The 12500-nt window shown below is 45.0% G+C and overlaps 1 protein-coding gene across 1 annotated transcript in view; it reads left to right on the forward strand.

Annotated features, from left to right (window-relative positions):
- LOC308332469 (thrombospondin type-1 domain-containing protein 7A-like) overlaps positions 1-12500 on the forward strand; it is a gene marked incomplete at both ends in the record, with an annotated part of 118552 nt that overhangs the window by 65740 nt on the left and 40312 nt on the right. The window contains 3 exon segments of the mRNA XM_080788375.1: positions 1862-1977; positions 8176-8308; positions 9099-9202. Of these exon segments, the coding sequence (XP_080644501.1) occupies positions 1862-1977; positions 8176-8308; positions 9099-9202 (353 nt within the window).

Consider the following 12500-nt stretch of genomic DNA (forward strand, 5'->3'; position numbering starts at 1 on the left):
CAAGCACTGTACCGCTGTAGTATAATATAATATTAACAGTCAAGTATAAGATATATTATATATTATATATACACTAGGGCACAGATATAGTTTATTATAAAATGAACAGTGTAAGATATACAAGCACTCTAAAACGCTCTAGTAGGTATATTATAATTATTAAAGGTTTTATGACATTCATTTTCATTTGTTTTAGTTTTTCTTTTTTCTTTTAGGTTTTATGACCTCAATTACACCCAAAAAAACCTGAACTTTGAACATTCAGTGGATTTTCTGTGGTCTGAAGTTTTCTTTGGGGTTTGGAAGCCTTTTGAGCTACAATGAAAACAGGCAAAACAGTGAAAACAGTGACATCTGCTGGCAAATCCCATTGACGTATATGGGATTTGCAGGCTCTTACATCACAAACTGCTGGCAAATCAGAGCACCTGTTTGAGCCAGAAAACCCCAGATCACAGAAAATCTACTGAATGTTAAAAGTTCATGTTTTTTTTGGGTGCAATTGAGATTAGAACACCTAAAAAAAAAATAAGAACAATTCCAAAACCTTTTTTTTAATGTCACAATCCCTCTAACAGTCAAGTGTAAGATTATACCAGCACCGTAAAACAATCCCTCTAACAGTCAAGTGTAAGATTATACCAGCGCTGTAAAAACAGCATTTAAATACAGTATTTATATATATATATATATAGTGTGAGATTATACCAGCACCGTAAAAACAGCATTTAAATACAGTATTTGAGTAAATGTACTGAGTTACTTTACACCTCATGCTAGCCATGGACACCAGGCTATTGTTTATACCTGCGGCGATGCATGCACACACACACGCAGGCACACGTGCACACGTGCACACGCACACGCACGCAGGCACGCACGCACGCACACACGCACACAGAAGGCAGATCCGCCAGGGAACGAACAAAGCCTCACAGCCCCGTTCCTCTTCCTCCTCCTTGGCGCAGATCCAGAGCGTCTGTGTCATATCGTCCCTGCAGGGCGATACGTATACCACATGCATGTGGCACCATATGCATGCTTTGTTGTATCTGTGTGTGGAGTGTTGTGTTGAAGGTCTCTGTCATGTATATTCTCCCTCTGGGGTGATATGCACTCAGTGGATTGGAGTCGTCAGAACGTCGCGACTGATTCCGTCATTTCTATTCCATGTAGAGAGGTACATCTGGTACAGCTGTTTATTCTACATCACTCCGCTTCCAGATCAAAGCTTTTTGAGGTGGTCACCGCTAGCTAGCGATGGAATACAGCAGTGGTTCCCCAAAGTGTGGTCCGGGGACCCCCCAGAGGTCCTTGAGGGAGTTCCACGGGGTCCCCAGCTAAATGATTCATAGGAACCAAATGGACCCTTATGGGTCTGTGACTCTGAGAGTGTAACACATGGAACCAAATGGACCCTTATGGGTCTGTAACTCTGAGAGTGTAACACATGGAACCAAATGGACCCTTATGGGTCTGTAACTCTGAGTGTAACACATGGAACCAAATGGACCCTTATGGGTCTGTGACTCTGAGAGTGTAACACATGGAACCAAATGGACCCTTATGGGTCTGTGACTCTGAGAGTGTAACACATGGAACCACATGGACCCTTATGGGTCTGTGACTCTGAGAGTGTAACACATGGAACCAAATGGACCCTTATGGGTCTGTGACTCTGAGAGTGTAACACATGGAACCAAATGGACCCTTATGGGTCTGTGACTCTGAGAGTGTAACACATGGAACCAAATGGACCCTTATGGGTCTGTGACTCTGAGAGTGTAACACATGGAACCAAATGGATCCTTATGGGTCTGTGACTCTGAGAGTGTAATGTGTGTAATGTCTCCCCCTTCAGGTGCCCTGAGTCCCTGCGCCCAGACACCGTGCGGCCGTGCCTCCTGCCCTGTAAACGGGACTGCATCGTTACGCCGTACAGCGACTGGAGCACCTGTCCGTCAACATGCCAAGCAGGTATACACGGAGGGCTTCTGATTGGCTAATACAGTGACCATAATTTCCCGTTAACTCCTCTTTGTGAGTGACGTCTGTGGAGATTCAGGGCTGTATCTTGCGCCACCCCTTAACCCATTCTGACCTGAGATCAGATTCTAAAAAAATGTCTTCTACATCCTGACAGTTTTCATTCTGACCTGAGATCAGATTCTAAAAAAATGTCTTCTTTGTCAGGCGCTCTTCGATTTTTCAAAAAATAGCAGACCTACAAGCTCGTAGCGCGCAGATCTGCTATTTTTCAATAGCTAAAGCATAACATAGTGCCAAAATGGGTTCCCGCCCAGAATGGGTTAACCCTTATCCCTAAACGTATTTGCCATTTTTTACTTTAAAATAATCCCTTTTAAAATAGTTCAAATAGCCGATCTACAAGCTCACAACGTGTTAGATGTATATCGGCAAGTTGAACTATTTTAAAATGATTTTCAAAAAGTAAAAAAAAAAAAGGCAAAATTTAAGTTTAGGGATGAGGGATGAAGCCTTTGGAGATTCAGCCACGCCAATAATTTATCGAGCGAAAGAAAAATCGGTTCTCTGTTTCTCTCCTCAGTGGAGAAGAGGTTTCACATCACGCCTTCTCTTCTGTCCTCTGTTTCTCTCCTCAGTGGAGAAGAGGTTTCACATCAAGCCTTCTCTTCTGTCCTCTGTTTCTCTCCTCAGTGGAGAAGAGGTTTCACATCAAGCCTTCTCTTCTGTCCTCTGTTTCTCTCCTCAGTGGAGAAGAGGTTTCACATCACGCCTTCTCTTCTGTCCTCTGTTTCTCTCCTCAGTGGAGAAGAGGTTTCACATCAAGCCTTCTCTTCTGTCCTCTGTTTCTCTCCTCAGTGGAGAAGAGGTTTCACATCAAGCCTTCTCTTCTGTCCTCTGTTTCTCTCCTCAGTGGAGAAGAGGTTTCACATCAAGCCTTCTCTTCTGTCCTCTGTTTCTCTCCTCAGTGGAGAAGAGGTTTCACATCAAGCCTTCTCTTCTGTTCTCTGTTTCTCTCCTCAGTGGAGAAGAGGTTTCACATCAAGCCTTCTCTTCTGTCCTCTGTTTCTCTCCTCAGTGGAGAAGAGGTTTCACATCAAGCCTTCTCTTCTGTCCTCTGTTTCTCTCCTCAGTGGAGAAGAGGTTTCACATCAAGCCTTCTCTTCTGTCCTCTGTTTCTCTCCTCAGTGGAGAAGAGGTTTCACATCAAGCCTTCTCTTCTGTCCTCTGTTTCTCTCCTCAGTGGAGAAGACGTTTCACATCACGCCTTCTCTTCTGTCCTCTGTTTCTCTCCTCAGTGGAGAAGAGGTTTCACATCAAGCCTTCTCTTCTGTCCTCTGTTTCTCTCCTCAGTGGAGAAGAGGTTTCACATCTTCTGTCCTCTGTTTCTCTCCTCAGTGGAGAAGAGGTTTCACATCACGCCTTCTCTTCTGTCCTCTGTTTCTCTCCTCAGTGGAGAAGAGGTTTCACATCAAGCCTTCTCTTCTGTCCTCTGTTTCTCTCCTCAGTGGAGAAGAGGTTTCACATCAAGCCTTCTCTTCTGTTCTCTGTTTCTCTCCTCAGTGGAGAAGACGTTTCACATCAAGCCTTCTCTTCTGTCCTCTGTTTCTCTCCTCAGTGGAGAAGACGTTCCACATCAAGCCTTCTCTTCTGTCCTCTGTTTCTCTCCTCAGTGGAGAAGAGGTTTCACATCAAGCCTTCTCTTCTGTCCTCTGTTTCTCTCCTCAGTGGAGAAGACGTTTCACATCACGCCTTCTCTTCTGTCCTCTGTTTCTCTCCTCAGTGGAGAAGACGTTTCACATCACGCCTTCTCTTCTGTCCTCTGTTTCTCTCCTCAGTGGAGAAGACGTTTCACATCACGCCTTCTCTTCTGTCCTCTGTTTCTCTCCTCAGTGGAGAAGAGGTTTCACATCAAGCCTTCTCTTCTGTCCTCTGTTTCTCTCCTCAGTGGAGAAGAGGTTTCACATCAAGCCTTCTCTTCTGTCCTCTGTTTCTCTCCTCAGTGGAGAAGAGGTTTCACATCAAGCCTTCTCTTCTGTTCTCTGTTTCTCTCCTCAGTGGAGAAGACGTTCCACATCACGCCTTCTCTTCTGTCCTCTGTTTCTCTCCTCAGTGGAGAAGAGGTTTCACATCTTCTGTCCTCTGTTTCTCTCCTCAGTGGAGAAGAGGTTTCACATCAAGCCTTCTCTTCTGTTCTCTGTTTCTCTCCTCAGTGGAGAAGAGGATTCACATCAAGCCTTCTCTTCTGTCCTCTGTTTCTCTCCTCAGTGGAGAAGAGGTTTCACATCAAGCCTTCTCTTCTGTCCTCTGTTTCTCTCCTCAGTGGAGAAGAGGTTTCACATCAAGCCTTCTCTTCTGTCCTCTGTTTCTCTCCTCAGTGGAGAAGAGGTTTCACATCAAGCCTTCTCTTCTGTCCTCTGTTTTCTCTCCTCAGTGGAGAAGAGGTTTCACATCACGCCTTCTCTTCTGTCCTCTGTTTCTCTCCTCAGTGGAGAAGAGGTTTCACATCACGCCTTCTCTTCTGTCCTCTGTTTCTCTCCTCAGTGGAGAAGAGGTTTCACATCAAGCCTTCTCTTCTGTCCTCTGTTTCTCTCCTCAGTGGAGAAGAGGTTTCACATCAAGCCTTCTCCTCTGTCCTCTGTTTCTCTCCTCAGTGGAGAAGAGGTTTCACATCAAGCCTTCTCTTCTGTCCTCTGTTTCTCTCCTCAGTGGAGAAGAGGTTTCACATCACGCCTTCTCTTCTGTCCTCTGTTTCTCTCTTCAGTGGAGAAGAGGTTTCACATCAAGCCTTCTCTTCTGTCCTCTGTTTCTCTCCTCAGTGGAGAAGACGTTTCACATCAAGCCTTCTCTTCTGTCCTCTGTTTCTCTCCTCAGTGGAGAAGACGTTTCACATCAAGCCTTCTCTTCTGTCCTCTGTTTCTCTCCTCAGTGGAGAAGAGGTTTCACATCAAGCCTTCTCTTCTGTCCTCTGTTTCTCTCCTCAGTGGAGAAGACGTTTCACATCAAGCCTTCTCTTCTGTCCTCTGTTTCTCTCCTCAGTGGAGAAGAGGTTTCACATCAAGCCTTCTCTTCTGTCCTCTGTTTCTCTCCTCAGTGGAGAAGACGTTTCACATCAAGCCTTCTCTTCTGTCCTCTGTTTCTCTCCTCAGTGGAGAAGAGGTTTCACATCAAGCCTTCTCTTCTGTCCTCTGTTTCTCTCCTCAGTGGAGAAGAGGTTTCACATCAAGCCTTCTCTTCTGTCCTCTGTTTCTCTCCTCAGTGGAGAAGAGGTTTCACATCAAGCCTTCTCTTCTGTCCTCTGTTTCTCTCCTCAGTGGAGAAGAGGTTTCACATCAAGCCTTCTCTTCTGTCCTCTGTTTCTCTCCTCAGTGGAGAAGAGGTTTCACATCAAGCCTTCTCTTCTGTCCTCTGTTTCTCTCCTCAGTGGAGAAGACGTTTCACATCACGCCTTCTCTTCTGTCCTCTGTTTCTCTCCTCAGTGGAGAAGACGTTTCACATCACGCCTTCTCTTCTGTCCTCTGTTTCTCTCCTCAGTGGAGAAGAGGTTTCACATCAAGCCTTCTCTTCTGTCCTCTGTTTCTCTCCTCAGTGGAGAAGAGGTTTCACATCAAGCCTTCTCTTCTGTCCTCTGTTTCTCTCCTCAGTGGAGAAGAGGTTTCACATCAAGCCTTCTCTTCTGTTCTCTGTTTCTCTCCTCAGTGGAGAAGACGTTCCACATCACGCCTTCTCTTCTGTCCTCTGTTTCTCTCCTCAGTGGAGAAGAGGTTTCACATCTTCTGTCCTCTGTTTCTCTCCTCAGTGGAGAAGAGGTTTCACATCAAGCCTTCTCTTCTGTTCTCTGTTTCTCTCCTCAGTGGAGAAGAGGATTCACATCAAGCCTTCTCTTCTGTCCTCTGTTTCTCTCCTCAGTGGAGAAGAGGTTTCACATCAAGCCTTCTCTTCTGTCCTCTGTTTCTCTCCTCAGTGGAGAAGAGGTTTCACATCAAGCCTTCTCTTCTGTCCTCTGTTTCTCTCCTCAGTGGAGAAGAGGTTTCACATCAAGCCTTCTCTTCTGTCCTCTGTTTCTCTCCTCAGTGGAGAAGAGGTTTCACATCACGCCTTCTCTTCTGTCCTCTGTTTCTCTCCTCAGTGGAGAAGAGGTTTCACATCACGCCTTCTCTTCTGTCCTCTGTTTCTCTCCTCAGTGGAGAAGAGGTTTCACATCAAGCCTTCTCTTCTGTCCTCTGTTTCTCTCCTCAGTGGAGAAGAGGTTTCACATCAAGCCTTCTCCTCTGTCCTCTGTTTCTCTCCTCAGTGGAGAAGAGGTTTCACATCAAGCCTTCTCTTCTGTCCTCTGTTTCTCTCCTCAGTGGAGAAGAGGTTTCACATCACGCCTTCTCTTCTGTCCTCTGTTTCTCTCTTCAGTGGAGAAGAGGTTTCACATCAAGCCTTCTCTTCTGTCCTCTGTTTCTCTCCTCAGTGGAGAAGACGTTTCACATCAAGCCTTCTCTTCTGTCCTCTGTTTCTCTCCTCAGTGGAGAAGACGTTTCACATCAAGCCTTCTCTTCTGTCCTCTGTTTCTCTCCTCAGTGGAGAAGAGGTTTCACATCAAGCCTTCTCTTCTGTCCTCTGTTTCTCTCCTCAGTGGAGAAGACGTTTCACATCAAGCCTTCTCTTCTGTCCTCTGTTTCTCTCCTCAGTGGAGAAGAGGTTTCACATCAAGCCTTCTCTTCTGTCCTCTGTTTCTCTCCTCAGTGGAGAAGACGTTTCACATCAAGCCTTCTCTTCTGTCCTCTGTTTCTCTCCTCAGTGGAGAAGAGGTTTCACATCAAGCCTTCTCTTCTGTCCTCTGTTTCTCTCCTCAGTGGAGAAGAGGTTTCACATCAAGCCTTCTCTTCTGTCCTCTGTTTCTCTCCTCAGTGGAGAAGAGGTTTCACATCAAGCCTTCTCTTCTGTCCTCTGTTTCTCTCCTCAGTGGAGAAGAGGTTTCACATCAAGCCTTCTCTTCTGTCCTCTGTTTCTCTCCTCAGTGGAGAAGAGGTTTCACATCAAGCCTTCTCTTCTGTCCTCTGTTTCTCTCCTCAGTGGAGAAGACGTTTCACATCAAGCCTTCTCTTCTGTCCTCTGTTTCTCTCCTCAGTGGAGAAGACGTTTCACATCAAGCCTTCTCTTCTGTCCTCTGTTTCTCTCCTCAGTGGAGAAGAGGTTTCACATCGGCCTCCGCGATTACAGTTCAGACCTGAGGCCAATTCTAACAATGATGTCTTCTAAATCATGACAGCTTTCTAAAAAGAAAAAAAAAAAAACGTTTCTATGTCATTGGTTCTCAAACTATTTCATGTCAAGGACCCCCAGAATTATATATATTTGGTCGCCGACCACCATCTGAAAATACGTTGTTACAGGGACCCCCCCGGAAGAAAAGATTTGAGTTATAAAACGTTCGCTCTGAAAGAATGTAATATATTCAAAGATTTGCACACGTTTTCACGATTTTTCTAAAATAGCAGATCTACAAGCGCGTATAGCTAAAAGCTTGACATAATGCTGAAAACACCAAACCTGAATGGGTTAAAGTTCTCTCTCTATGTGAGAGAGGGTTGCCTGGCAACAATACATTTCCAGTTTTATTTTGATCTTATCTTTTCATTAAAGATTATCAACGTCTCGTGACAAACAGGATCATGGTTTTATAGCCGTTCGGTCACATTTTTCTACATTTCTGCTTTCATCTAAATTTATACCCCATCATTTTTGCAACACTTTTTTCTTTTCACCCAGTGTCTCATTGTTGTCTAGTGCAGTGGTTCCCAAAGAGGGGTCCTTCAGGGAGTTCCAGGGGGGGTCTCCAGCTAAATGATAGATCCAGGGGGTCCCCAGCTAAAGGATAGTTCCAGGGGGTCCCCAGCTAAAGGATAGTTTGGAACCAAATGGACCCTTATGGGTCTGTAACTCTGAGAGTGTACAAATTCCATTTGTACACTCTAAGAGTTAAATTAACATTGATTCTACAATATAAATGGGGGTCCCAGAGATAGAAATGCCATGAACTGGTCCGTAGACTAAATGCATGTCAAACTGGGGGTCCATCTTTTCAGTAGCTTTACTCTCCCTCCGCCAACCTGGGGAGAGCAACGGACTGACCTCATGCTTCCCGCCGTGCATGAGGAGTCCACGGCTTTAAACGGGTCCCTCCGTCTGTTTCTAAAGGTCGCAGCGCCAAGAGGAAACAGTCCAGGAAACGCATCGTCATCCAGCTGCCAGCCAATGGCGGACAGGACTGTCCTGAGGTTCTGAGTCAGGAGAGAGAGTGTGACGCCCCCTCTTCCTGCCAAGGCTACAAGTATGCATCCTACACCCTACACACTACCTCCTACACACTACACCCTCATGTCAAGGCTACAAGTATGTCTCCTACACCCTACACACTACCTCCTACACACTACACACTACCTCCTACACACTACACCCTCATGTCAAGGCTACAAGTATGCATCCTACATCCTATGCACTACACCCTCATGTCAAGGCTACAAGTATGTCTCCTACACCCTACACACTACCTCCTACACACTACACCCTCATGTCAAGGATACAAGTATGTATCCTACGCCCTACACACTACAGCCTCAGACTAGGTGCTTTCTGGTGATTATCCAGACTTTGTGTTGAGTTTGATCGGTGCTTTCCTTGAACCCATTCTGTTGACTGTTTCAGTTTTCCATCAACACAGTACATTGTACTGCGTTGTTTTTATTTTATATTATTTTCTTATTGGTTATTATATCGCTGTTGTGCAAAAAAAACATTGAACATAGAAAAACACATGGTTTTGGCCTAGAATTAAATGCCCAAAAATAGGGCAAAAAAATTGTCGATCGTCAATTTTACAATCTCGATTTTGTAAGAATTTAGTTTAAAGCTAATTTATTGGTGGGGGAAAAAAATGTGAGGTTCACACCTTGTACTGTGTGTGTGTGTGTGTGTGTGTGTGTGTGTGTGTGTGTGTGTGTGTGTGTGTGTGTGTGTGTGTGTGTGTGTGCGCGTGTGTGCGTGTGCGTGTGCGTGGCGTGTGTACTGTGTGTGTGTGCGTGCGTGGTGTGTGTACTGTGTGTGTGTGTTTGTGTGTGCAGGTGGAAGACCCACAAGTGGAGGAGGTGTCAGATGGTTCCCTGGTCGATCCGTCAGGACAGTCCAGGAGCAACGGAGATCTGTGGGCCTGGAATACAGGCTAGAGGTACACGCACGCACACACACACTCACACACACACACACACACACTGGAATACAGGCTAGAGGTACAAGCACGCACGCACACACACACACACACACACACTGGAATACAGGCTAGAGGTACACGCACGCTCTACAAGAGAGCTTGTAGATCTGCTAAATTCAACAGCTAAAGTATACTCTGTAGAGAACAGAACATGTATAGTATAAGTATAAGTATAAGTATAAGTATACTCTGTAGGTCGTCCTCAGACGAGAACAGAACATGATGCTTGAAACACCAAAAGGGTCCCACGTCCAGAAGGGGTTCAAATAGAACCCTCAGAGTCTGTAGTTATAACTGACTCAATTAGATGTAACACTATACTGAGAGAGAGAGAGAGAGAGAGGCAATTCAATACACAGCTCTTAGTGCTCGCTCGCCCACTCAATTCAATCTGCCTCCTTCTTTTCTGGGGTGGAAACGCCAATAGTTTTGGCACGCACGCACGCACGCACGCACGCACGCACGCACGCACGCACGCACGCACGCACGCACGCACGCACGCACGCACGCACACACACACACACACACACACACACACACACACACACACACACACACACACACACACACATAAAGCCCATGCACTCCCAAGTTCCAGTGCTCTCAACTCAAGGAGCTGAATCGATGCGTATCTGATCCACTGACCAAAATAGGAAAGGTTTTCATGACAGAAGATTTATCAACACTTGTGAGGATATTTCAGCAGATCTACAAGCTCAGCAATGACCCATTCATTCAGTGATTCCAGTCCCACTCATAGAGCTCCAATTCAATTCAATTCAATGTTAAGGTGCTTAATATATTGGCATGAGAAAACGTGTGTTTGCATCGCCACGGCAAAAAAAGTGGAACAATACAATGAATCAAAACAAAATGTATGTAAAGTCAGAATCTTCAATAAATCCGTTTCTATTTACCGAGGTCACACAATGCAGATCAATAGAGCACCGAAGTCCTGACGTCACTGTCTGTAGAGGGCGCCAGTCCCCAGCTTCATGTATTTTTTATTTGCATTGAAATCCCCATAGGGGGGGATTTTAGATCTCTTCATATGAGAACTGCGTTTGAAAAATAAACCGATCACCCCGGCCTTTTCACTCATATGGATATGAAGCATCGAACTGAAGGTGGAAATGTACAAATATACCCAAAGAGTAACAAAATAAGCGTTAGAAATGAGTCAAACAACCCAGAGACTACATTCCCGGGTAGGCGGGGTGGCTGCATCTGCCCGTCGCACAACAGAAACTGAATGTAATTACGTTTATTTTTATTTTATTTATATTTAATGTTTCGTGGTTAGTACGAGTCGAGTCACCACCAGCTGAGCTTACGTCAACGAGGAATCTCAGGAACGCTATAATGTGTTGAAGGCTGGGCGTGACGTATATTAGCAGCGACATTGCCTTCATATGTAGTTTCAAGGCTTTTGCGACAACATTAATTCCATTTTCTCCAAAAAACTGGCTGTATCAAATATGAATGGACATCATTAACGACACACAGCCACCCCCCTGACAGAAAGGCTGAGATGATCGGTTTATTTTTCAAACACAATGAAGCGATCTAAAATATTGGGGATTTCAATGCAACTAAAAAAATACATGAACCTGTGTACTGGCGCCCTCTACTGAAAGTGACGTCCATGGTGCTGAAGTGTGTTTCTATATAACAACACAGTGAGCTGTCCATGGTGCTGAAGTGTGTTTCTATATAACACAGTGAGCTGTCCATGGTGCTGAAGTGTGTTTCTATATAAAAACACAGTGAGCTGTCCATGGTGCTGAAGTGTGTTTCTATATAACAACACAGTGAGCTGTCCATGGTGCTGAAGTGTGTTTCTATATAACACAGTGAGCTGTCCATGGTGCTGAAGTGTCTTTCTATATAACAACACAGTGAGCTGTCCATGGTGCTGAAGTGTGTTTCTATATAACATCACAGTGAGCTGTCCATGGTGCTGAAGTGTGTTTAACATCACAGTGAGCTGTCCATGGTGCTGAAGTGTGTTTCTATATAACATCACAGTGAGCTGTCCATGGTGCTGAAGTGTGTTTAACATCACAGTGAGCTGTCCATGGTGCTGAAGTGTGTTTCTATATAACATCACAGTGAGCTGTCCATGGTGCTGAAGTGTGTTTCTATATAACAACACAGTGAGCTGTCCATGGTGCTGAAGTGTGTTTCTATATAACATCACAGTGAGCTGTCCATGGTGCTGAAGTGTGTTTCTATATAACAACACAGTGAGCTGTCCATGGTGCTGAAGTGTGTTTCTATATAACAACACAGTGAGCTGTCCATGGTGCTGAAGTGTGTTTCTATAATAACAACACAGTGAGCTGTCCATGGTGCTGAAGTGTGTTTCTATAATAACAACACTGTGAGCTGTCCATGGTGCTGAAGTGTGTTTCTATATAACAACACAGTGAGCTGTCCATGGTGCTGAAGTGTGTTTAACATTACAGTGAGCTGTCCATGGTGCTGAAGTGTCTTTCTATATAACACAGTGAGCTGTCCATGGTGCTGAAGTGTCTTTCTATATAACATCACAGTGAGCTGTCCATGGTGCTGAAGTGTGTTTCTATATAACACAGTGAGCTGTCCATGGTGCTGAAGTGTGTTTCTATATAACACAGTGAGCTGTCCATGGTGCTGAAGTGTGTTTCTATATAACATCACAGTGAGCTGTCCATGGTGCTGAAGTGTGTTTCTATATAACACCGTGAGCTGTCCATGGTGCTGAAGTGTGTTTCTATATAACATCACAGTGAGCTGTCCATGGTGCTGAAGTGTGTTTCTATATAAAAACACAGTGAGCTGTCCATGGTGCTGAAGTGTGTTTCTATATAACATCACAGTGACCTGTCCATGGTGCTGAAGTGTGTTTCTATATAACAACACAGTGAGCTGTCCATGGTGCTGAAGTGTGTTTAACATCACAGTGAGCTGTCCATGGTGTTCCATTTGACATCCTTCTCCTGTCACAGCAGCTCACCAATCTGCTGCTGTGTTCTCCTCTTCTCCCCCCATTCAGGGCGGGAACCCCTTTTGGTGTTTTAAGCATTACGTGTTGTACTTTCTAGCTATTGAAAAAATAGCAGATCTACAAGTTCGTAGCGCGGCACTCGAACTTGTAGATCTGCTATTTTTGAACAATCGTGGAAATATTGCGCAACTCTTTGAATATATATTCTTTCAGAGCAAAAAACCCCGGTCGCAATGACTAACCAATCAGGAAGCAGACAGGCAGATC

Source organism: Protomyctophum bolini, assembly GCF_963924005.1.
Source record: "Protomyctophum bolini genome assembly, chromosome: 17".
Lineage (NCBI taxonomy): Eukaryota > Metazoa > Chordata > Actinopteri > Myctophiformes > Myctophidae > Protomyctophum > Protomyctophum bolini.